Source organism: Nycticebus coucang, chromosome 21, assembly GCF_027406575.1.
Source record: "Nycticebus coucang isolate mNycCou1 chromosome 21, mNycCou1.pri, whole genome shotgun sequence".
NCBI lineage: Eukaryota > Metazoa > Chordata > Mammalia > Primates > Lorisidae > Nycticebus > Nycticebus coucang.
In genome coordinates this window covers 41,564,239-41,590,800 of record NC_069800.1, presented here as the reverse complement: position 1 = coordinate 41,590,800, position 26,562 = coordinate 41,564,239, and the positions used below count along the sequence as shown (strand labels likewise).

The following is a 26,562-nucleotide window of genomic DNA, read 5'->3' as shown; positions in this document are numbered from 1 at the left end:
CTATTTGTCTAGAGAAATAAGCTAATCAGACCAAAAAGTACCTTGTGGTTATTTGTTTCCAGAGCTGTCTGAGTATTGACCATAAAAACACCAGAATAGTATTAACATGGCTTTTGTTTTACCAGCAAAAAGAGACACCTCCATTAGGAATCTTTCCTTCCTCAGAATCTTTGACCACTTTCTAGGTTCGCAGCCAGAAAGCCATCCTTGCTACCTCTAAAAGGAGGTGTAAATCCTCCTGTCTTATAATTCCACCCTGGTTTCAGCTTCACCTGTCCTTGACTTGCCTTGGCTTGAGGTTGGGTGCAGGGCAGCAGCAGCTAAGGTAGTGAACAGTATGGCTGGTTCCCAGCCATAGTGCTACTAGCGAAGGGTCCTTGTGGCAGGAATTAATAGTGGAACGGTAGTTTATAATCAGGCCATGGTTTGTGTCCTGAAGGAGCTAAAAATCTAGTGGAAGGAATAAGACATTAAAATAGAACATCTATATAGTCCAAGGGGTGCTCTGGAAGGCCAAATATAGACTATAAACCCACAAGACAAAAGAGACAACTCTACTTGAGAACTGAGGTTGTGGAAGACTTCCCTTTGACCAGTTTTGTTTTGTCACATTATTTTCATCTCAGTTCCATGCCCTATAAGCAAATTTAATTTTCTAATTTCTAAATTCAGATCCTCTAAAAATTTTTTTAAATGATTTTTGATATGTATTTTTTGAACCATGAAAGTAGTGAAAAGTTTATTAAAGAAAATTTAAAATTCAGATCATACAATTACAAAGAAGAAAATAACACTAAACCAGTATTCCTACAACTCAGTAGCATTCACTGCTTATATTTTAGGAGGACTTGTAGTCCTCTAACAGAGTATGCATACAGATAAAAAAATCGTATCGGACTTATATGTAGCTATCTCAAAGCTTTCATTTGTATATAGTTATTATATACTCAACATATAATGAAAATGGAATTATACAAAAAAAGAAAATGGAATTATACTACTTATAATGTTGGTAGTTTTTCCCACTTAATGTATCATGAATAATTTTTCACAACATGATTTTTTTTTATGATTCCATATGGATGTGCCATGATTTAGTCAACAAATCTACTATGGTTAGGCATTTACATCTTCTATTTTCACTGGTATAAACAAAGTAAAACATTTTGTTTTATTAAAACAACATCTTCATGTGTAGTTTGAGGTCTGTAAAAAAAAGTCTTGTTTCTTTAGGTACCTAGAAATGGAATTACTGAGTCATAAGATTACAACAGTGTTTTTCAACCTCTACATTATTGACATTTTGGACTAGATAATTCTTTGTTGTATGGGGCTATCTTATGCATTATAGGATGTTTAGCATCATCCCTGGACTGTACTCAAAAGATGCCAGAAAGATGATATTTCCCCTCCCAAGTGGTGACAGTAATGTCTCCACATGTTGCTAAATGTTCCTTACAAGGGGAAATTTACCCTTTTTAAGAACCATTGGAGTACATGATTCTTTGTTAGGAGTATATGACATTTTTTTCCCCGTATCCTCAATAATACTGAACAGTATAGTATGAATATTTGCATACTAGAGGGAGTTAGGGTGGGAGCAATAAAAATATATATCTAGCAGTGTATTGTGAATATATTCCCACTTGTAAAATGCCATTACCTGACTGTACCAGGCTCATAGTAAATGCCAATATGTTAGCAATTTGCTAGGCTTAGATAATATTTTGAATTAGCAGCAATTTTCAAACATCTTACATTAGAGACCTTTTTCATGGCTGTAAAAAATTATAAAATACAAAGTATTTTGATTTTTGAAGGGGAGTATTATTACATTTCAATTTTTTATTTTTTATAAACATTGCACTGGTAGACAACCTTTTAATTTTTGAAAGGGAATATTACAGGAAAATAAGTGAAGAAGTTTGGGGGATTTTGTTCTAAGTTCTTTATGTCTGTTACCTGTTTTTCAATAATTTTGTCAGAATTGTACTTTAACATTTTATTTTTACTAATGTAGCAAGCTAGACTCACTTTTAAATTCTCAGTAATACAGAAGGTAGTTGTGCTCAATGTCCCAGGATGGTCTATTTTCTCTCCAGAATGACTATATAGTTCTTAATCTCCTACTTTATGAATGAAACTATCTGAAGAGACCCTTTTTAAGAATGTTTCCCAACTTAGTTCCCTCACATCCTTGGAAACTTTCTGCTTCCCTTTGTCAGCAGTGAGCCCAAAGAGATAGTTGAAAAGTCCAAAACCCCAAGCCGAAGAAACTCTCGAACTGAAGAGCCAACTGTGGCCTCTGAAAGTGTGGAAAATGGACATCGTAAACGATCTTCTCGACCTGCTTCAGCCTCCAGCTCTACTAAAGGTTAGCAGTGGGGTGTGGGTACTATTTGTGTGTCAATTAGAGGAAAAGAGTCCTTATCAGAGCAGCAGAGGACTTTTATCCTTTTCTTTCCTTCTGTTCCTTAAATTTGTCAAGTGTCTTTGACTTCTGCTACTTGTTTGGTCCTTCTTTTATTTGTTCATTTAATTACAGTAGAACCTCCACAGTTGACCACCTCCCTACGTTGACCCCCTCTCCTTAGGTTGATTTAATTTTCATAGATCAGACATGCAGCATATGTATGTACTTAGTGGAAGACTGATCTCTATACATTGACCACCTTTGTATGTTGTGTCTTGACCACTTGGACTGTGAAACACAATAATAATTTACCCTATATGTACTAGTTGAGTCTATTATATACCAAGGGGTAGAAGGTGTGGGTTTTTTCCTTTAGTTGTATTGTTTTTTCTTTAGTGTAAGATCTTTTTTCATGTTTTATTATTACCATTTCATGTTTTATTATTACCACATGTTGGATTAGGCCTAATGTCCTATTATTTATCACATGTTGCTGAAGATTTTTTCAACATGAAGGCCTGGTCTGAATTGTAGGTACATCCTACAATTACTAAAAAATTTTATAGTTAATTGAGATGTGGTGGCCCAAAAGAAAGAACTCAAAGAGCTGATATTGAAGGAAAAGGTTGATCTTCTACATTTCCAAAGCAGCAGCCAAAGAAAGATGGCGAAACATTTTGGTGTTACCAAGACCATTTAGCAGCATCCAAAAACATATACATGAATATGGAGAGAAGAATAGGGAAAGCAGAGACCTACAGCAGAAAAGGAGGAAAAGATTTCCAAGCATCAAAAAATGGTTTGCTTGAGCAATTTAAACTGTAACAGTAGATCTCCTAGAAAGTCTTGTGTGGTGAATCCAATGAAGTTTCAGTAGAAGTGGTGGAAGAGTTCATCAGAAAGTTCTGGACTTTGCCAGAGGCTTCGAAGATGACCACATCTTTAATGCTGGTAAGTGCAGATTCTTTCAAGGCAATGCAGGCAATGCCTGACAGGAGCCTTGTAGTGAAGGGTGACAAATGTAAGAGTGGAAAACTTTCCAAAGAATGTTTCCCAATTATGCTTGAGCTCAATTAGAGAGAGAAACTAAAGGCCTTGGTGATTGGTAAATCAGCATTCAAGAACCTGGGGCTGAAGACCTCCCAATCACTTGAAGTTCAAACAAAGGTGCATGGATGACTGGTGTCCTATTTGAGGAGTGAGTAAGGGGTATCAACTGAGAAATGAAGTTAAAGGAACAGTCTGTTCTACTGACAGTACACAACTGTCCTGGCCACCCACAAGTGAATTAATCTCACAGACATGACACTGAAATTTCTGACTCCAAACACAACCTCTTGACTAAGGCATTACCAACATTTAAAATGCCCTACTGAGCCTAGCTTCTGCAGTGGGTCATTACTAAAACACAAATTTGTGGTCTGCCTATAGGAGCAACTTCATCAACTCCCTCAATTAATGTTCTGGATGCTGTCCTCTCAATCAGTTCTGCTTGGAATGAAGTTCAGCCAGAAATGATACAGAAGTCTTTTGAGAAAGTTGGATTTGTCACAACCCAAGAGGCATGATGTTTTAAAGGCCCCATCAGACAGCCCACCAACCATGGCAAAATTTGAAGGAGTAGATTTTGAAGATTCTTGCGATGATGATGAACTTGACCCAGAAGCAATTTTCCCAGTGACATTGACTGAAGTACAGACAAATGTAAAATTGCATGAAACAACTGATAAAGTGGAAGAAGCATGTGAGGATGAGACAGAAATTGCAGAGACTCCAAAAGAAAGGGTATCAAGCATCTGATAATGCAGTCAAAGTCATTTGCTATGGAAAAGTGTTTTCTCCACTTAACGGTTGTAATAAGAATAACAAACCAAGATTGACTCTTTTCCTCAGAAAGAATAATGACACCACAAGAAAGCAGTAAATGTACTGATTTTATGTGATACTGAATGTATTATTTTACTGTTTTGATTATATATGATTTTATATGATATTCTCTAATAAAACCACATGGCCTAGTTCCTTGTATTAGCCAACTCCATATGCTTACCAGCTTAACAGACCCTTGGGTGGTCAACTTACAGAGGTTCTACTGTATGTGTTTTCTGTGCAACAAGCTCTGCTGGAAAAAAGAACTTACAGGTCCTGAAGATGGACCAGCCATCTTTCTGTTTCTGTGATCCGTTCTCTTTCCTATTCTCTGCTCTTTTTAAACCTCTGATCCCCACTTTTCTCCCCTCCTTCTCAATAGAGACCCTCACCTCTCTCAGAGAAAGTAGAATTCCCTCAAATTCCTACTACCAAGACATAAATATACCTATATTCTCCTTTATTCCTACTATAATAGAGCAATTGTCCCTCTTCAAGTCTAAGGTCAGTTCTTCTGCCTGTTCTTCTCTGATCTTCTCAAGAAACTTACACTATCAATGTTCTCTTCTCTTCTGACTATTGTCCCATTTTTTACTTAACTCTTCCCTTGGCTTCTGTGACCTGAACTCAGTTGTTTTCTGCTGTGTCTCTGGCTGTTCCTTATTGGTATCTGTACATAGCCATTCCTCAAACTTTGATCCTGAGTCGCCTTTTCTTTCCAGTTTATATTTTCTCTCTAATTGATCTCACTCATGCCCCTCTTCTTTCATTACAGCCTTTTGCAGATGACTCATAAATATGTATTTCTAGTACAAATCCCTAATTACTTAAGACACTTGGATGTGTGTCCTTAATGGGACCTCAGAGTCAACATTTCTGAATCCAAACTTGTGATTTTCTCAATGAGTGGCACCACCATCTCTCCATTAGGCAGGCCTCCTAGACACCTCTCCCTCATATCAGTTTCATCTCAAAAAGCTGCCAATTTTATTTCAGGTGGCTCTTTCCCATCTTCACTTCTACCCATTAGCGGAAAACCCTTCAGCAATTTACCAATGAAGCCTAAAGCCTCAACACCACAAGGTCTGTGTGGTCTGACCCCTGTCATCTCCCAGCCTCATCTCACCTCCCTCGGCAACGTGGACATGCTGTCCTCATTCCTCTCATCACAAAGCCTGGGCATATGTCACTGCTGTTGGAGGGAGTGTTCTTCCCTCTTCCCACCTCACTTCTCCTTAACTTCTCATTCTTCCTACTTAGCTCAGTTGCCATTGCTATGAAGAATCATAGCAACAGATTCTTCATAACACCATAGCTATAACTTTATCCCTATTTGTGGAGTGGTTAATTATTATGTATACTCTATTAGGGCAGAGGATTGTGTTTGATTTTGCTCACCACTGTATTTATAGTGCCTAGTATGGTGCCTAATACAGAGAGATATCAACCAGTAACTATTAAATTAAGAACCAGCTATCAAATATATAAGTATTTATCACATGCCAGGCCCTGAGGACATAATCATGAAAAGACAGATTCTCTATCTTTACCACACTTAAAGACAAACTTATCTGGGTGCAAGGGCTCACATCTATAATCCCAGCACTTGGGAAGCCAAAGAGAAAGGATCTCTTGAGGCCAGGAGTTTGGGACCAACCTGGGCAAATAGAAAGACCCCATCTCTACAAAAAATTATCTGAGTGTGGTGATGCATTAGTCTATAGTCCCAGTTACTTTGGAGGCTGAGGTGAGAGGATTGCTTGAGTCTAGGAGTTTGAGACTACAGTGAGCTATGATTGCACTAATGCACTCCAGCACACAGAGTGATACCCTGTCTGTAAAGAGAGAGAGAGAGAGAGGAACTCTATTATGGTGTGTTAGAAGCTATAATAACAAAATTACTTGGTGCTATATACCAAATATGCCTTGTTCCTCCGCCAAGTCAGAGAAAGAATTCTGGAAAAAATTATATGTAAGCTGAGACCTGAAGAATGAGAAGGCATTAACCAGGTAATAAGGGCTGGCTGAAGTATTCTGGGCAAAAAGTACAGCATATACAAAGACCTAGATCTGAGAAAGGATCCAAAACCTCATCCTCTCAGGAAGTGTGCTAAGCTTGAGTAGGTCAGTTGGACAAGAGCTGGGTTCCTGGCTGAGTACCCAGTATCAGCAGGACTATAGAGAAGTGGTCAGGTATCACTGAGTTAGCAGCTTGAAGACCAGGGAAGACTGTAATGCACCAACACCAGACATCACTGACCTGAGGACTGTTGTTGGCAGGTCACATTTCTAGGCAGGAAGGTCATGATGCCACACAAGAGCCCCTGTAAGTAAGTAGGCCACAGGTCTACGGGTCATATATATGTAAAAGAGAGAGGTGTAGAAAGTACTGCTACCTTACCTCAGCCTGCTAGAGAGTGAGGGGAGAAGTTGTAGGGGGCAGCCTCCTTTTCAGGCATGCTGTGTATACCATGGGCAGGGTCCTCTTAGGTGTCCGTTAGGTGCAGATATGGCGCCAACAACTTTTTTCCTCCTTTCTGAGAATCATTTTCTAAGCAGAAATTTGTTTGAAAGGAAGCACGCCTGTCATTATTTTGAAGTACTAGACGTGGAGCATAAAAGGGAAGATGCCTGGAGCCCTATGGGAAAATCTGCTCCCCCTAAGTCCTGCATGTTCTTGGTAGCATGCCACACTTTCCCAAGAGATCAAGGTCTTCTGGGCTGTAAATATGGTGTGTAATTACCTTTAAAGCAGGAAAAAGGTATATTAGCCTTTGGAGATAATCACACCAGATTTTTGGAACCTTGACATGAGTCCAGAGCCTTGCAGTAGTAAAGGTGTCATTTACCGGGCACCAGAATGAATCTAAGGAGCAGCTGGAACAATTAAGAACAGATGCTCAAATTAGAGCCACTCTGTAGATAACTGCCAGCCAAGAAAGATGGAAAGTTAGAACCTGTTTTAGAGGGAGTTTAGGAGGAGGGAATAGGCCTATGCACTTAAACTATACATTATCCCAAGTTTGTAGTGGTCATGCTGGAGTGCCTGTCACATCCACGTTTTGAGGCTTAGCACCTTGCTTAGAAGAGGCCATAATGAGAAAATAAATAAATAAATAAATAAAGAAGAGGCTATAATGACTCTCAGGCTTTGTGATCTTACATGGAGGCGCCTAGAGGATGGCATAGCTCTGGCCAGTCCTGGAGTCAAAACCATGTAAGATCTCATCACTGAAGAACTCATCATTCTTTAACTGTCCCAGGATAGAAAAACAGACTCATTTTTTGTGCTCTACTCTCATATTGGTGGTGGTTTTTCTTCACACATCAAGCAAGCAATTAGTTCTGCAGCAAATACCAACTGGGTGTCCTCCAATTTGATTCGGACACTACCTGGAGATAGCGTCAAGAGTCCACAGGTTGGGGGCTTTGTGCCACAAGACTGCCCCCACTTCCAGTGCCAATCTCAAGCCCTGTGTTGTTTTACATGTGCTTCTGACCAACTAGTTAAAAATTGCAGTTTCCATGACTCCTCCTTTGGTTTGATTAATTTCCTAGAGTGGCTCACAGAATTCTGGGAAACCTGTTTACCAGTTTGTTGTAAAGGATATTTTTACAGATATGAATGTATTCCCAAATGAAGAGATACATAGTCTTTTTTTTTTTTTGGTAGAGACAGAGTCTCACTGTACCGCCCTAGGTAGAGTGCCGTGGCGTCACACGGCTCACAGCAACCTCTAACTCTTGGGCTTACGCGATTCTCTTGCCTCAGCCTCCCCAGCAGCTGGGACTACAGGCGCCCGCCACAACACCCGGCTTTTTTTTTGTTGCAGTTTGGCCGGGGCTGGGTTTGAACCCACCACCCTCGGCATATGGGGCCGGCGCCCTACTCACTGAGCCACAGGCGCCGCCCGAGATACATATTCTTTATGTGTTGACCACTTCTTTATAAAATTTAGTAATGAATATTTTGTAAATAGAGGTTCATTTTGACCAAGTGCAGTAGCTCATGCCTGTAATCCTAACACTCTGGGAGACTGAGGCCAGAAGATCACTTGAGCTGAGAAGTTCAAGACCAGCCTGAGCAAGAGGGAGACCCTGCCTCTACTAAAATTAGCTAGCTGGGCATTATGGTGGGTGCCTGTAGTCCCAGCTACTCAGGAGGCTGAGACAGAAGGATCACTTGAACCCAGGAGTTTGAGGTTGTTGTGAGTTAGGTAGATGCCACAGCACTCTAGGCTGGGGCAAGAGTGACACTGTGTCTCAAATAAAATAAAATTGTAGCTAAGTATATTTAGCTACAATTTCCCATTTTCTCTATGTATGGCAACTTTATGGGTGATTTTTGGGGTACCTCGTGTATCAGTATCATAGTTACCTTTTGAATCAGAAATGAAACTGCTAGGTACAATGGCTCACACCTGTAATCCGAGAGAGAAAGAGAGAGAGAGAGAAAAAGAAAAAAGAAATGAGTACTATAGTTCTTTTGGTTTTTAAGTGTTAAAGCTCTTGGATCCAAATTATATCTAGAATAAATAAGCATATCTGGTGTATTATTTTGTATGTGAAAATGTGAACCAAGTCATAAAATAATTTACAGTGATTATATTTGAATCCATACCCAGAAAATGATCACAAAATATCAAGCTGGATTCTAAAATTTATGAATCACAAACTTGGAGACATATACCATGCTGGATACCTAAAACATGAAGGCGTTTCCTCCAAAATCAGTACTATTCAAGGCTTTGAGAGGGGAAAAATGGGCTTTTCCTTTTTTGTACCTAAAAGATTTTGGTGATACATGTACAAACAAAATCAAAACCATTCCTTTTTTGTGAAAATCTTGAAGGCTGAGGAGTTTATATGTAAACTGAAAGGCATTAGTACTTTTCTATTGTTGGGGCACCAGTGACATTAATCATGTTCCTGCTGTGAGAGCAGAGCTTGCTTACATTATGCTGGCCGGGGCCTGCTAGACTGCCAGATAGGAGCAGGTCAGGTAGATGGGCAAGTCCAGGAAGGCCCACATGGTTGTTTGGTCACTCTCAGATCTATTGATTTTTATTTGGGGTTGATTGTGTTTTCTCCCCCACGTTGAATTACAAACACAAAAATTGGATACGACAAATCAGTGAACAACTTTTTAAAATTGCACTTAATCAGTGTTTATACTCTAATGAGTAGTCTGTTTCCTGACATGGTGAATTTACCATTACCATAGAAATGATTTTTCTAGGCTGAGCAAGGTGGCTTTATGCCTGTAATCCTAGCACCCTGAGGCTGGGGGATTGCCTGAGCTCAGGAGTTGGGAGACCAGCCTTATCAAGAGCCAGATCTTGTTTCAAAAAAAAAAATTAGCCAGACTTTGTGGTTGGCACCTGTAGTTCCAGTGACATGGGAAGCTGAGGCAAGAGGATCACTTGAGCCCATGAGTTTAAGGTTGCCCTTAGCTATGACTACAGGTCACTGTACCAAGGGCGGCAAAGTGAGACTGTCTCAAAAAAGAAAAAAAGAAATAATTTTTCTAGTTTATTTTGTCACTATTTATTCTTCTGTTTATAATAGATGTTTAGATTGTATTTTCAACTAGGAAAAAAGGTAAGTAGTTAAAAACATGAAGTTCAAAGCATAAATTTGAAACTAGGGAAAATACGTTAATATAGAGGAAATTTAGGCTCAGCACCCATAGCTCAGTGGTTAGGGTGCCAGCCACATATACTGAGGCTGGCAGGTTTGAACACGGCCCGGGCCTGCTAAACAACAACAACTACAACAACAAGCAGCTGTAGTCCCAGCTACTTGGGAGGCTGAGGTGAGAGAATCTCTTAAGCCCAAGAGTTTGAGGTTGCTGTCAGCTGGAACGTCACGGCACTGTACTGAGGGCGACATAATGAGACTCTGTCAAAAAAAAAAGGAAATTCAGAATAACCTGTAAGCATCAGCAGGTGTCCCTAGGGCACTCTAAAGTGACTCTGACAGCAAAGTAGGTGATAGCCCTACCCTACCCACAGCCAGTGACTTAAGCAGCAATCTAAAAAAGACAAGGTAAAAATAAATAAATAAAACAAGGTATACAGATATTCTTCATCAAATCAAAGTTTTATTGTGGAAATGCAATTGAGCACAAATTGTGTGAGAAAACACTGCATATTAACTACCTGAAATTGCTATCTTGTGGCATCTTTTAGATACCAGCCATGCAGATTTTGAAGGAAAATTTGCAGAATTTGTTTATAATTAATTAGAGGTCTTGGCTAGAAATAGTATAGTGAAAAGGAGAATGAAGTGAGCAAGGTGGAAGTCAATTTCTACAACTCTTTGGATCACAGAGCCCACATACCAGAGGATTGAATACAACCTTGTACTATAGATTTGGCCAAATTTGCTAAAGGTCAAAGTGAGGCAGCCAAGCTGAAGAAAAAAATCCTCCTCTTCAAATTACACATGTAGGCTTAGCGCCTGTAGCTCAGTGGCTAGGGCGCCAGACACATAACACTGGAGCTTGACGGTTCAAATCCAGCCTGGGCCTGCCGAACAACAATGACAGCTACAACCAAAAAATACCCAGGCATTGTGACAGGTGCCTGTAGTCCCAGCTACTTGGGAGGCTGAGACAAGAGTTTAAACCCAAGAGTTTGAGGTTGCTGTGAGCTGTGATGCCCAGCACTCTACCAAGGTTGACATGATGAGACTCTTGTCTCAAAAAAAAAAAAAAATTACACATGTAAATTTTTCCCATTGACATATATGGACAATCACCTAATAATCTGACTGCACTACTAGCCTTGGAAATATTTGTATATCTATGAGGAGACGCTGATTTTGTAAAATCCATGACAGTTAAAAAACTGAAGAAAGTTTCAATAATATATGTATTTTAGGGCCAGGTGCAGTGGCTCACACCTGTAACCCTAGCATTCTGGGAGGCCAAGCCAGGCGGATTGCCTGAACTCAGGAGTTTAAGACCTGCCTGAGCAAGAACGAGACCCCATCTCTAAAAAATAGCTGGGCACTGTGGCAGGCACTTATAGTCCCAGCTACCAGGAAAGCTGAGGCAAGAGAAACACTTTGAGCCCAAGAGTTTGAGAATGCTGTGAGCTATGACACCACAGCACTCCACCGAGGGTGACAAAATGAGACTCTGTCTGAAAAACAAACAAAAGTATATATACATGTATGTATTTTATGCTGGGTACAGTGACTCACACCTCAGGAGTTCAAAATCTGCCTGAGCAAGACTCTGTCTCTACTAAAAATAGAAAAACTAGCCAGGTGTTGTGGCAGGTAATTATAGTCTCAGCTATTCAGGAGACTGAGGCAAGAGTATTGTTCAAGCACAAGAGTTTGAGGTTGCTATGAGCTGTAATGCCACGAGACTCTACTGAGGGTAACAGAGTGAAACTCTGTCTCAAAATATATATATGTGCGCGCGCGCGTGTGTGTGTGTGTATCTTTGGTTTTTGTTTTTGCAGTATGGTGTTGATTTGGGGGATTGATAGGCAGTCTTTAGGAGCAGTGTACTGATCAAGCCTGGTGCACACCTTGACTATATCATTAACCACTATATCACTTCCCTAGAATTCCTTACCTTAAAATTTGCCTCTGAATTCTCTTATTGTATTTAGTGGAGTGGTAACATTTTGGATTGACCACAAAAACAAAAAAAACATCATTTCAGACTATAAATAAAGACATGGAAAATGACTTTGCTGAATGAGTAGATTTATCTAGGAAAGATTGTAAAAACTTCTTTCATGAAATATAAAAATACACCTGTCACCACCATTTTCCCCTACCTCCCAAAAGGTGACTTTTTTCTTTTTTCTTTTTTTTTTGCAATTTCTAGCACAAATCGCTTGTTTTACTCTTGGCCTCACTCATTGATCCATCCTCCAAGGCAGCTTGCCAGTTCATTGGGTGCTTTAGAACAGTGACTGATGGGAACAAGCAAAGAAGGAGGGGGAGCCTAAGGTTCCCTTCCCCCACTCCTCCACCTCTTTTTCCAGCCATACATGTGTTTCTCAGACACACCACTTGATCCTTCAAATCACAACAAAGGAGAAGCTTCCAAAGTTGACCTAATTAATGGATAATTTTCTAAATATGAACACTGTCAAGACAAAACCTTGCATATTTTTGTATGCTGAAAAGTTTGCTGTAGTGAAAATGAAGCTTGAGACTTGGGCATAAAGAATTGATTATGGGAAATTTTGTGGCTGTGTGAGATTCTTAGTCCATTTACATGAATTAAATTGAAGAACACTATAATCAACATCCCATCAGATTAACTGTCCCTTTGATTAGTAAAAGATAAGTACATCAGAGAAACTGCTTCTACCCCATAGCACAATCCTCATGACCTCAGCTAAGAAGACATATATACTGAAATTTCCACTAACAGAAGCCTGAAATTTTTCTACAGGTCACCTCTTGTAAAGCCTTACTTGTTAGCAATTACCCTAGCTAACAGAAAATTTTTGCTTTTTGCAAAAGCATGAGAGTCTGGGTTCTTAAAATACTATGAAACAGACTCGGGCACCTGTAGCTCAGTGAGTAGGGCTCTGGCTACATACACAGAGGCTGGCGGGTTGGAGCCCGCCGGGGGCCTGCTAAACAACAATGACAACTGCAACCTAAAAAATAGCCGGGCGTTGTGGCGGGTGCGTGTAGTCTCAACTACTTGGGAGGCTGAGGCAAGAGAATCGCTTAAGCCCAAGAGTTGGAGGTTGCTGTGAGCTGTGACACCATGGCACTCTACCAAGGGCCACATAGACTGTCTCAAAAAAAATAATTATGAAACAAAAAACAAGGAAAATTCCTTAGAACACTGAATCTAACATGGAATATCCGAAAATTCAGCCTTGTTTCCAGAAATGAACACATCTGATTCATCTTTTGTATTAATGTTGTATTAATTAGAAGCATTTTTTCCTCCTTGATGAGTAATTTTAAAACATTATTTTCATACTAAAACCAAAATATCCACCATAGAGCAGCACAAAATACAGTGGTCTTTTAAAGTGAGTATGAGAAACCTCCCTAACAGGCAATGAACCTTATTCCACTGATAGGCACACTTACAGCCCTGACTCAAACATTACAGAAGCTATCCATGTAACAAAAACATTTGTACTCCCATAATATTTTGAATAAAAATATTTTTTAAACCATGAAAAAATAAAATGAATATGAGATTTTAGGCAGTGGCTCTATGATCTAAAATTCCTTGTAATCCCTGCTTTGGGAGGCCAGTTCAAAACCAGCCTGGGCAACAGAACAAGACCCTGTCTCTACAAAGAAATTTTTTTAACAATTATCTGGGAGCTAGGTGCAGGTGGTTTATGCCTGTAATTCTAGCACTCTGTGAGGCTGAGGCAGGACTATCATTTGAGGTCAGGGATTCAAGACCAGCCTGAACAAAGCAAGACCTTGTCTCAACTAAAAATACAAAAAATTAGCCAGCCATGGTGGCACATGCCTGTAGTCCCAGCTACACCAGAGGCTGAGGCAGGAGGATTGCTTGAGCCTAGGAGTTTAAGATTGCTATGAGCTAGGCTGAGGCCATGGCATTCTAACCTGGGCAACAGAGCAAAACTAAAAAAAAAAAAAAAACTGGGCACGATCGGACACACCTTTGGTACTTAGAAGACTGAGGCAGAAAAGAGGATCTCTTGAGTCCAGGAGTTCAAGGTTGCAGTGAGTTCTGATCATACCACTGCACTCCAGTCTGGGTGACAGAGCAGGAGTCTATCTCTACTAAATAAATAAAGTGAATATGAGGTTTTAGAGAAATGTTTACATTTGGAGAGCTTCAAACATACATAAAAGAACTTTGTGTGGAAAAGTTTTTGAGAAATAGAGTTTACATGTGGGGTAAGATTGAGCTGATTGATTTAACACACTGATAGTGTAGAGAAATTAAAAGTTATGCCCCATCATGCCACTGTTATCCTGTGTATAAATCACGCTCACCTCTTCCATGAAGCCCTCAGGTTCACCTAGGCTCACCTTTGCTCAAAGCAGGCTGTTGCTTGTTTTGAATTTCTTCCGTGTCTGTAAGTATCCACAGACTAGATACATGTATAACTCGCTGGGCCACAGTAGACTTTTGTTGACCAGGGTCCATGGTTAAAGAATTCCATATTGCAAAACAATGGCTTGGCTCCAAAGGGGATCCAAAGACTGCTTATTTCACATTCTGGTACAATTTATTCTCTTCCTTGTGGCATCACCCATTGATTTCTCACCAAAAGCACTATATATCCACACTTCACTGGGTGATGGGAACTGGTGAGGAAGATTGTGGGGTTAATTACCTTGACACTTAACCTCACCTTGAAACTTTCTCTATCCAGGTATGTTTCATCTCCGACCACCTGTATCCCATTTTCCCAATTTCCCAGGCCCTGATATGCAAGGGCCCCAACTTCTTCCCACATAAATCACCAAGCAAAGCCAGTGAGTTCACTCAAGTGCCCCTTAGACTGATTCAGAGTCTAATAGGGCTCTACTCAGATCAGCTCTGGTGGTTGTGGGTTACCTAAACAGCGTTACTGTAAAGAGTTGGGTCAGCTGAACATGTCCTCCTTTCCCCCCACAGATGTAACCAGTGCGGTGCAATCCAAGCGAAGAAAATCCAAGTGAACAAGCTGGGTGGCAACTCGATACTTGTAAATGTGTGTGAATTTTACAAAGAGCAATTTTGAGCTGTGACTTTTTTAAATCCATTTCTGTACAGGTAGTCATTTTAATAATGTGGCCCTCTTCCTAATCCCTGCAACCTGTTTCGTAAAGTACAGCAGGGGAAGCAGGGTTGTTGAGCCCTTTGCTATTGCAAGATGACATTCAAAGTTTCTAAAATGTTGTCACGTATTGAGAGGAGTTAATGCCATTATAAACGTTACTAGTTTTTACATTTCCTAAGCAACCTAGAGTACAGGGTGACCATTTTTAGATCTTCTAATGATGTATTGTGCTGTGGAAGTACTGTGTGTGAATAGCAGTAGCGGAGGCAAACGCAATCTTCTCCTTTGGAAGTGTTGTAAATAATTTTATTATATAGTGTTTTGGACGTATTTGTTGTAGAAATGGACCAGTGAATAAAGAGAATCTAAGGGTTTGTACAATGTGAAATACTGAATGTGTTAAATAAATGTTATTGTTATAGAACACAAAGGTATGTTATTGGTAAGGGATTATTGGGTAAGCAAACGTCTTTGGACACAGCCTTCTTTAGACTCCTATCTTTCCCCTGGGATTCCTACCTGGCAAGTTGAAGGAAATGCATACTTGCTCTCTCAACTCATTCTTGGCTTTGAAGAAACTAGCCCTGTATTCAGCACTGTACCCCAGGTACTTTGTTGGTCACATTTCTTTTGGTTGCAAATAACAGAACCAACTGAAAGGATCAAAAGCTACCCAGGATTTCCTAAGGCTAGGTAGCTATCAGCAGTTCAGATACACTTTTTCGCCAATATGCTCAGGTTTTTCCTCTTTCCTAGCTCAATTCTTCAAAATTTGTATAGTCCCTAAAGCCAACTGCTTCTGCCCCTACCCCATCCCCAACCTTTAGGAGACTCCAATGCAAGGGGTTTGTCCTTGTGTCACCCTGAGTCTGTCTGCTGTCTCTCCTAGGGCCATCCCTTCTCCTCCAGGGGATCCTTGCCCTTGCCATAACCCAAAACCTGAGACCAAAAGGATGAGTTGATGATTCTCTGTCATGCTTTTTACTCTCATTTTTTTTTTTTGGTAGAGACAGAGTCTCACTATACTGCCCTCCGGTAGAGTGCGGTGGCGTCACACGGCTCACAGCAACCTCTAACTCTTGGGTTTACGTGATTCTCTTGCCTCAGCCTCCCGAGCAGCTGGGACTACAGGTGCCCGCCACAATGCCCAGCTATTTTTTGTTGCAGTTTGGCCGGGGCTGGGTTTGAACCCGCCACCCTCGGCATATGGGGCCAGCGCCCTACTCACTGAGCCACAGGCGCCGCCCAACTTTTTACTCTCATTTCTATTTCAGCTGTCTTCATATATGTGTCATGCATTATAAGGATCATCTAAAAGTAGTTAAGTCAGACCCCACATTGTCTGGCCCAGTTCCCAGCAAGCTTACCTACCCTCTTCCTCTCTCGTATGGCACACACCAGAACCAAAGACAGCTTAATAATAATACTCTATGCCGCCACTGTGCTTGAGATGACAAGTGCTTCTCATACTTTAGCTCAACTCAGGCAGAAAGCATAATGTGCTTTAAATAGATTTTTATTTGTTTTTCTTTATATTAATTTTATTCTCCCATACAGGAATAGCATTATAATCTAACAATCAGAATCCTGTTACATACATACACAGGCATGCCACATGACCAGGTTGAGGTGGTTGTTTTGAGTCCGTTGACATAGCACAAAATCTCCTTATATCAGCCAGCCTCAACACACAACACCCAACAGGGATGCACTCAACTTGGTTCCATTTGGAACTAGATGGAAGGTAAGAGGGAAAGTATTAGAGGTGGGCTATGGTGTGTCTGCATTCAGTTCTCTCATGTAAAGTCACGCAGATCTGGAGAGGCATTGAAGAGCTCTAGTGGGGTCCTTGTTACACCTAAGACATCATGGGTCAGAGCTAGTTGATCAGAAGTTTCCAGGTAGGGATTGGGGGGAGCAGGCATACTCTAAAACAGCACCAAACTGCACTCAAACATACATAGTGCCCTGCGGGGGCTAGACTGGCAAAGGCTGTAAAGTGACACCCAATGTGAAGGAATCACTCAGACTTACTAGGGAATAACTCCTAGAAGTCACTCTTGATGTAACCAAGACTCTAGACACAGGTCCTCCTGACATAAGTTTTGGCAAAGTGCTGGTAATATTGACATTAATATTCACAAACCAGTACACACAGGCGGCACCTGTGGCTCAGTGAGCAGGGCGCCGGCCCCATATACCGAGGGTGGCGGGTTCAAACCCGGCCCCGGCCAACCTGCAACAAAAAAATAGCCGGGCGTTGTGGCGGGCGCCTGTAGTCCCAGCTACTCGGGAGGCTGAGGCAGGAGAATCGCCTAGGCCCAGGAGTTGGAGGTTGCTGTGAGCTGTGTGACGCCACAGCACTCTACCGAGGGCCATAAAGTGAAACTCTGTCTCTACCAAAAAAAAAAAAAAAAAACCAGTACACACGTCTCCAGGGTCTCTGAAAACATCAGCTAAGACAGACTCTCTAACCCCTCATGTCTAAGGTTGCATAGGACTTTGTAAATTCTGGTTCCCTCATTTATTCAAGTTCTGTAGTTTAAAAAAAAAAAAAATCCTGAAGCATGCTCAAGGTGAAAGGCACATACACAGTCAATACAGTATGACAAGGTCTGATGCTTCAGGAGTCAGACTAGCAGAAGACTGAGTAGTGTTGATTCTTAGAAATCTGTACACAATTAAAATATTGCCACACTCAAATGCTACAGAATCTATAGGAAAGTACAAAAAAAATAATAACATGAACCTAGCAACCAGCTAAGTGAGAGGTTGGAAGGTTCTAGAAGAATTATAGGAGCCTCCAGAAATATAGGTAAGGGCAGGACCTTTTGAAAATTGAGCCAAATACCCTATTATATCTTAAACTCTTCCCTCACCAGAAGGATCATGGGTACTGCCTAGGACTTAGCCCAGGCCCCAGCTGGTAGTGAGGAGTAGGGAAGGAAGGGCTGGAGGGAATTTCAGCTCTTGGAAGTGCCAAAGACCCTAGGCTGGCTGTGAATTGCCCAGTGGGTTGCTGGAAGAATAAAAGCAACTAGTTTGTAACAAAATTTTGGGAGAGGAGGAGCAAGGTTGTCAACTATTAGGGCCATAGTAGATTGGCATGGGGACTTTGATCTGTTTTTAGTATGAATTAAGCCTATAACCTGGGATAGGAGAAACCAACAGGTCTTTCTCTAGCCTTATCCCAGCATCCATGGGGATACCCCATCCCTTCCCCACATATCCCACATAATGCCTGAGGGCTACAGGGTCAGGGAGGGCAGCTGCCATAGCCCTCATGGAAATGCAGAGTTTTCTCCAAGCCTCAGCTTGGCTATAGCTTTCTATAACTCCAATTATAGAAACCTATAATCGGAGTGAGAAGGAAGACCTATGTTAGTATGTAACAGGAAATCTTAAAAGTTTCAAGGAAGAAAGAGCACACACTAGATAAGGGCAGCTATAAAGAGGAAATAGAAACTCGGGGCATCCCAAGAGGCTGTTGCTGGTGTCTAAGCCCAAAATTCAGTCCTACCAGAAGGAGGACAACTACTAGCTGTCCCTCTCCCCTCTGTCTTACCCAGAGATTCAGGTACCCTCCTCTACATACTTAATGAAGGGGGAGAGGCCACAGGGCATCCATTTCTCCCCAGCAGCCTAGAAAGAAAAAGCCCTTCAGAAGAAAATGAGAAGCAGCCCCCTGAAGCCCTGAACCTGGATAGGGACAATTGGGAGATTGAGACAGTGGAGCTCCTGGCCTCCCAACTCAGGAGTGTTTATTAGCCATACTGAGCGGGTGTGAAATACAAGGCCAGAGGCAAGATGAAGGCTAAGCTGTCTTGAGATGGCTTCACCCCACAGTTCATTCTCTCTAGCATCATTCTCTGCATTCTTACCTGGGGTGTGGGCACTTTCCACCAACAAGCCCTCTGGCCTGCATCTCTCCTAAGCTAGTTCTAGCACCTTGAACATGTGAACAGATAGCCAGGATGGCAGGGCCTTGCCTAGCTTCTACTCTGGGGTAGCATGTCAAGGCTAGAGTGGCAAGGTACTAACCAAGCCTTTCAGACTCAAGGGTCTGCAGACTCAGGTGGATTTCAGGAAGACATCTGGGAAATGAATTATAGGAAAGGGAAGTAGGGGCAGACTCCAGGCTTTGGCCTGAGAGCAGGGTTTGGCCTCTCTGAGCAAGCACAGTACAAGCTCCCATGGTGCCCTGCTCTCTACAGCTTCTCAACTAGTCTGTCCTGTCAACATCTCCAGTATGCTGCTCCTTTCCCTTAGTTCCCTCTTTCTTCTCCCTCTGACACACACATTTCACTGTCCTCTTCCACATACTTTACCTTGCTAGGCCTAAGCAGCTCCAAGGAGGCCACCCCCTAGGGCAGAGCAAAAAAGGAAAACTAAAAGCAAAACCCTGAGCCTGAGCCCTTACTGGAAGGCAAGGACAGAGGCCCTGGCCTCACAGGTTGTACCTGATCAGAGCTGGGCTCAGGGTCCCCTCCATTTGGTATTACTGGGAATGAATAATAAGGGAGTGAGTGTAAAACGTCAAACATGGGATAGTGGTAAGTCATGTAAGGTAGAAGCTGAAGGGGGAACGAGCCAGATCAGGGACAGGAATGAGGCTCTCAGAAATAGAGGTGGGCTAGAGGCAGAGGACCGGACAGAGGGTGAAGGGGACAAACAGGAATGGGGTCCAGAGAAGAAAGGATGGACGGTTAGGAATGGGGGCGGGGAGCGTTGGAGGATTAGATGCTGTGGGGAGGGTGAAGGGGGTCCAGAGGCAGATTATAGAGGATCAGAAAGTGAGTAATCGAGAGAGTCCAGGAAAGAAGAGCTATCACCCAACCTCACACACTTTAAGAAGCAGGGAGGTTGTGGTGTCCAGCCCAAGGCGGGCTGCAGCTGCCCCTCGAGCAGCACAGTGGCTACTGCGGAGAGGACAGAAGCGGATCGGAGCCTGCAAGGGGTTCGTGGCGCGGCCAACCGAAGCTCAGTAGTTGAACTGGCGCTGACACGGCTGGTAGACGAAGCTGCCCTGGTGCTTGGGCCGGCGCGGACGACTCTCGCGGGCTCGGTTCTGCCGCTGCACCACCTTGGAGCTCAGCGCGTGGCGCTCGGCCCTCTGCCGGGCCCGCTGCAGCCGCCTCATCTGGCCGGCCTTCTCCAGCAGCACGGCCCGCGCCGGCAGGGGAGCGGCGGCATGGCGCAGGGCCCGGGGCTCGCGGCGGGCAGGCGCCAGCTCTCTGCGGGGACAGAGTGGGGCTCCGTCAGTCCTAGCCCCTGTCACAAGTAAACTGTTCAGGGGAGTCTCTGCCTAAACCCTTCATTCCACCCTTGCCTTCCGTACAAACCAATAGACGGCCCACTCCCTCAGGTCCGGCTTCGCCCCTCAAGCCTCCAAACCCCACCAAAGCCTCTGGGCCAGAAGTTCTGCCCTAGCCCAAAGACACACCCACCACCAAAGCCCCGCCCCTTCCCGCTCAGCCCCAGTAGCTCCTAGCCTTGGGAACCCCCCACCCCACCCGGCCCACAGGCCACACCCTTTGTCTCAAAGACGCGCTTCTCAAGGCCACAACCCCCTCAAGTGCCAGGCGGGCTCCAGTCCTGGCCGCTTCCTGCCTCCTAGCCTGGACTCTGGTCGCCAAGATTCATGTCACGGGGCCATGTCACTCGGCCTCCAGGCCCCTACCCCAGCCCACTCACCGGTCGCTAAGGTCGCTAAGATCACCGTCAGGCAGGGCAGCGTCCGAGTGCGGGGACGGCGGCCCAGGCTCTAGCACTATGGTGCTGCCGGTGACGTAAACGGACATGCTCGGGTGCTCGATGAGGAGGTCCTCCAGGGGGCTGCTCTGGAGACGGGTGGGCCCGAGTCCAGGCCCCTCTGCAGTAAAACATGCGGGAGGGGTAACAAACCAGCTCTCGTCCATCAAGGAGGGCGCGGGTGGGGGGCGGCCTGCAGGGGCTGGGGCAGTCCTGGGGTTGCGTGGAGCCTCGTAGCTGTCTACTGGGCGCAAGAGGGGGGAAGCCACGCAGAGGGAGAGCAGCGGGGACGAGGAGGAGGGACACAAGCACACGGAACACAGTGGGGCAGAGAGAAAAAGGGCATCATTAGTCAGACCCCCAGATCTGCCCCCAGCGCCCACAGGGCACCCATAGGCCAGGGGTCTCGACTTGCTACCCTTAACATTGCCCTGCCTGAGGGCAGTCCAGGCTGTCCTGGGAAAGGGCCCTGTTACTCTACCTCCAGTGTCACTGGCTCAGCCCCAAGTCGCCCAGAAGGTTGGAGGAACTTCACAAACCCCTAGCTGCTCCCTTCCCTCCGCTTCTCCCACCATCTGCCCTGAGGATTACTTCACAGGCCCAAGAATCAGAATCCTGGCCCCTGACTCAGGCCTCACCGGGCAGGTCAATGATGAGCCAGCCATCCACTTCATCCTCTTCCGAGACGAAGGCGCGGGGGCAGTCAGGGTCTTCGGGGGACGGAGGGGTGCTGAAGAAGAGGCTGGTGAGACGCTGGAACATGGTGGGGAGTGAAGCGACCTCACGGGGGCGCTCTATGGCAGTGCAAAAGCCTAGGAATCGTAGAAAGACATCAGAGCCACCACTGACTCAAGTCCACCCCCACTCCTAGCCAGAGGACAGAGGATAGTACCCCCAGCACAGGAGCAGTGACAACAGATGTGTGGGGAAGCTTTTAGTGTGTGTACTTTCTACATCCAAACCCAGGCTTTCCTATCTTCTGTGTAACTTTAGAAAGTTATTTAACTTAGAACCCCCTCCTGTGAGTCCTTAGATTATAAGAATTAAACAAGCTAGGCTGTTGGGGCTCCCGCCTGTAATCTTAGCACCCTGGGAGGCCCAAGCGGGTGGATTGCTTGGGCTTGGGAGTTTGAGACCAGCCTGAGCAAGAGCGAGACCCCCGTCTCTATTGAAAATAGAAGAACTATCCAGGCTTAGGAGCACAGGCTTGTAGTCCCAGCTACTCAGGAGGTTGAGGCAAAAGGATCACTTGAGCCCAGGAGTTTGAGGTTGCTGTGAGCTAGGCTGACTCCATGGCCCCTCTACCCAGGGAAACAGCGTGAGACTCTGTCTCAAAAAAAATAAAAATAAAAAATAATTAAATGAGCTAATAATAGTATCCTCTTCCTGGCTGTAATAAGAATTAAGTGAGCTGCAATCAGTGTAACCTGGCTTATTGTACCCTCAATGAATCCCCAACAATAAAAAAAAAGATAAGAAATAAAAAAAAAAGAATTAAATGAGCTAAACACTTACAAAGTGCTTAGAATACTGCCTGGGCACATAGTAAACACTCAATAAACTAATAAAGTACGTAAGACAGGGTACTTTGGGAACACAGAATAAGTGATATATATGACCAGGTTCCATCAGGGAAGGTCTCCAGAGAATTGGACATCCAAGCTAGACCTTGAAGAGTAATAAATAGTTCTTCAGGCAGGGAACAAATTGCCTGTATTGTGTTTATTATCATAATAATATAGCTAACATCCATGTGCCAGATAATATACTAAGGAACTTTACCTACATGACCTCATATAACCCTCACAACCACCATAGGAAGTAGATATAATTACTACCCCTTTTATAGGTGAAGAAACTGAGGCTCAGAGAAGTATCTTGCCTAAAGTCTCATACCTAGTAAGAGACAGAAATGGGATTTGAACTCATGCAGTCAGATTCCAGAGGCAGCACTCAGAATCCCTATACTCCATTGCCTTTGTTGGGCATCTGTCTAGATTAGGCATTTTTTTTTTCGTAGAGACAGAGTCTCACTTTACCACTTTCAGTAGAGTGCCGTGACGTCACACGGCTCACAGCAACCTCTAGCTCTTGGACTTATGCCATTCTCTTGCCTCAGCCTCCCAAGCAGCTGGGACTACAGGCGCCTGCCACAATGCCCGGCTATTTTTTGGTTGCAGTTTGGCCGAGGCCGGGTTTGAACCCACTACCCTCGGTATATGGGGCCGGCGCCCTACTCACTGAGCCATAGGCGCCACCCTGGATTAGGCATTTTTGATGTGGTGGCCAGGTGCCATAATTCACGTGTATTTTTCTGGGATGAAGGACTTTTGTTTTCATCATGATTTCCTAAACAGAAGTCCATGGCCCCAGAGATTAAGAACCACTACTGGACCCTGTGTGGTTTGAAAAACACAGGCAAACAGAAATCCCACAGAACTGTGATTGGGCAAGGCTCAGTTGTGTCTATCAGATGAGGTGTGAAGATCCTATGCAGGCAGCCCTCCCCTTCTGGCCCCCTTTTCCCAGCTTATGCTCAAGGGCAGCATCCCAGGCTGGGAGGAAGATCAGGTTCCCTGGCCACTGGCAGATAACAGGTCAATGGGTGGTGATAACAGGAGGAAGGGAGCTGTGGGATCCCAGGATCCCTTAAAGATGAATACTGAGGGTTGGACCAGGATCCAAGCAAGTCCTTATCTAGTCCTAACCCTGGTTGAAGATGAGAAAGAAGGCCCCCTGCTCCAGGAACTGAGATACCAGTTGGTGGCTGTAACTCTGCCCCTCTCCCCACCCTAGCCTATCTTAATCCTAGACCTGGGCTGAGTGCTACTGGCCAGCCCCCCAGCCTGTACCTAAAGCCTTACCTGCCACACCTGTTCCCTAAAGATGATCAATAGTTTTGCTGCTGAGCCACCTGTCACCATACTTCTTGGGGAATGTCCATACTTCCACTCCCTGAAAGCATTTCTACTCTCACTGCTAACCCTCCTGGGATATTTTCATGCTTGTTGTTACCTCTCCTATTCCCTAAAAAGTTTTCACACTTGCCACAGAATCACCTAACCTTTATACTCTGACAATATTTCCACATTTGCAGACCCATACTGGGCTCAAGAAGGAAGTGTTCCCTGGGTGCTGGCTTCCCTGGTTGGATGCCAGGAATTATAAGGTTGGGCCTCCAACACAATACACATATCCTAACCCATATGCAGGGAGTTAGTGACTCAGTTATCAAAAAACCAGAAAGTGTGGCCCCTCCTGGAAGAAGGGAATACTGGGACCTTGAGGAGGTACACCCTTCTAAGAAGCTTCTACTTCATTGAGAAGATGAAAGGGAAATTTAGAGCTGTTTCAGGGGCCATCATATTCACCAAGCCCATTTTATAATCTGTTGATCAGAAAGAGTATCAAGACTACCCAGAGATACATGGCTAAACAGTGAAAGGACAGGCCTAGCCCCAGATCACTGAGGATCCAGTCCAGAGTGTACATGCTCAGAAAACCCTCAGCAAATAATCCTAAGAATATGATGATGTGGATCTCCTCATCCCACCCATTCCACTGTTTGCTTGTTGTTCCTACTCAGAGCTGCACTCGGAGCCTGCTGGGCCTCCCGGAGAGAGACATTCAAACAAAAGCTTCAATATAATCACTGCCCCTCTGTCCAGCTACAAAAGGGTCTGGGATTCTTGGCACCAAGATTCAGCATGCATTTACCAGAGCACCCACTCTGTACCAGAGCCTGCACTGGGCCTCCTCAAATTACAGACAGATTTAGGTAAGAGAGATTCCCAAGGAGAAGTTCCCTGCCTGAGGTCACATAGAAAGTCAGTGATGGCCAGGAGTGACCGCAGCACCAGCCAGCCAGTGCCTTCTCTCTCTCCTGATCACTGGAGGACCCTCCCAGATTCCTTTCCCAGCCTTGCCAGTTTCCTAGTTCTCACACTCCCAGCTCTGCTCCAGGGAGAACATTCCCTTTAATAACTACAGCAGCTGTGCCCAGAATAGCATTTGAGCCCTAGGCCACCCCTACTCCCAGCTCATGCTTGAGGAAAACCTAAGCTGGGATGGGGCTCCTGGGCTTCCAGGCACATACGCTTGGAAAGTTAGAAGCTCTTCTTCTCCTACCCCTTCTCCCACACTGTGAACAGAGAGAGGGGGCAGCAGAGCCCTTGCAACCACCCTATGCCAGGTCTGAGCCCTCCTAGCTGACAACCCAGGGAGTTGGGGAGGTGATGAAGGGCCAATAGAGGGAACCCTCATCCCACCTTCCACCCCGACATCCGCCTTGAAGACACCCTGAGGCAGCCAATGACTCACCTTTCTGTGGTCAAAACAGCCAGGAAGTTGCGATTTTACTGGACTGTGAGGGCTCCGAGATACAAAGTGAGGCAGAGGGAGTCAGGGCCACAAAAGAGAACCTAAATCCAGAGATCTCCTGGGAAAAGTTCCAGGAATGAGAAGACCTAGGAGTCCAATCAAATAGGGATGACACTGACTCCTCCCCAATGGGAGGATATGTATCTTGCTACTTAATTGAGCTCCTACTATATAATATATGCCCATGGCTAATGCATCTCTATTCACCCAGTGAGCATGACTCTAATTGGCTGTGTGACCTCTAGTAAACTACTTCTCCTCTCTGGCCTCAGTTTCCTCTTCCATGAGATGGGATCTAAGACCCTCATATTCCTGCCGGGAATGACGTCAGCTAAGGCGCTGCACACAAGTCAGGGATTAGGAGGATGTAGTTGAGTTAGTCCCTGGAGGGGCGGAGCCTGGGGACGGAGAGAGGGGATTCCACCACCAGCTGGTGCTTCCCCAACCACCTGGAGTCGCGGCCTCCCTAAACTCTACGATTCCTTCCAGTCAGATCTGGCAGTGCTGTCTGACTCCTTAGATCTCAAGGAAAAAATTGGGTATCAGAGGCCTGACTCCTAGCCCCTGGATTGACCAGAAAATCACCAAGCCCCCTCCGGCCCTCCTTGGATTTCAGCGTCTCTCACCCATGGCCGAGTCCCCACACAGCGGCCACAGGGTCACCGGAGGACAAGCGACCCGAGCCGGGGGGGGCGGTGCCGGCCTTGGTGACGTCTCAATGTCATATGCAAATAAGGAACGTCATTGTCTACCGGGCATGCAGCAACCAATAGGGAGCAGGGAACGTAGCCCAGGCGGACGCCGGCGGAGACAAACAAAGGCCCAGGAGCTGGGGGCGCTGGGCGTATCCCGGGGCTCGGAGAGCCCCCCAGGCCAAAGCTGGTCAGGACTCACCTGAGGGTGGGGGCGGTGCGGCGGACGGGGGCGGCGCTGAGGTAGTTGTGCGGCGGAGCGTCCCAGGGTCGCCAGCTGGTCACAGGCCGGGTCGCATCGCTGGGACCGAGCGGGGGCAGGCGGCAGGGCTAGCCGTCCGACGCTCGAGGCTGCTGCGCTCGCCTGCCGAGCTTTGAGTCTTTGCGCCGCTGCGGCGCGGCTCACGGCACAAATTGGAAGGTTCAAACAGCTGATTGTGACGTCACAAAGGGGCCCGCCCGCCTCGCGTCACCCGTCCGCGGAGCGACAGCCAATCCCCGGCTGCGGATCCCCTCGCCCCGCCCACTCCACGGTTTGCTTGTTGTTCCTGCCCGGGAGCGGCACTAGGGCCTCCGGGAGAGGCGACTGTTGAGACACTTTTTGCTCCTACGGAGTATCTCCGCTCCTTCCTATGGGATCTTCATTTTCCTGACTGCCTCCACATATTGCAGCTCCCTCCCGGCTTTCACTGCTCCCCACACCCTTTCA

At 44.9% G+C, this 26,562-nt stretch overlaps 2 protein-coding genes across 14 annotated transcripts in view; one reads left to right on the top strand and one right to left on the bottom strand.

Moving 5' to 3' along the window:
- NCOA6 (nuclear receptor coactivator 6) overlaps positions 1-15,454 on the top strand; it is a 136,728-nt gene extending 121,274 nt beyond the window's left edge. For 6 of the 7 annotated variants that reach the window (XM_053573472.1, XM_053573468.1, XM_053573471.1 and 3 more), the window contains 2 exons: positions 2,226-2,374; positions 14,886-15,454. In XM_053573472.1, the coding sequence (XP_053429447.1) occupies positions 2,226-2,374; positions 14,886-14,929 (193 nt within the window). In that variant the 3' untranslated portion in view covers positions 14,930-15,454. The remainder of the gene's footprint in view (positions 1-2,225; positions 2,375-14,885) is intronic. The other variant, XM_053573469.1, reaches the window with a different exon arrangement.
- A 1,074-nt stretch (positions 15,455-16,528) lies between these two features.
- On the bottom strand, positions 16,529-26,265 carry TP53INP2 (tumor protein p53 inducible nuclear protein 2). Of its 7 annotated transcripts, none has more exons than XM_053573462.1 (5): positions 26,056-26,265; positions 25,102-25,247; positions 21,420-21,593; positions 20,725-21,025; positions 16,529-20,264 (listed from the first exon to the last, which is right to left on the bottom strand). In XM_053573462.1, exons 3-5 carry the CDS (start codon positions 21,541-21,543, stop codon positions 20,012-20,014), a joined length of 678 nt encoding a protein of 225 aa, XP_053429437.1. In that variant the 5' UTR covers positions 21,544-21,593; positions 25,102-25,247; positions 26,056-26,265; the 3' UTR covers positions 16,529-20,011. The 7 variants fall into 7 exon arrangements, with proteins under 7 accessions (XP_053429437.1, XP_053429438.1, XP_053429435.1 ...); XM_053573463.1 differs by lacking the exon at positions 26,056-26,265 and adding an exon at positions 25,788-25,802; XM_053573460.1 differs by lacking the exon at positions 25,102-25,247.
- Positions 26,266-26,562: the final 297 nt, after the last annotated feature.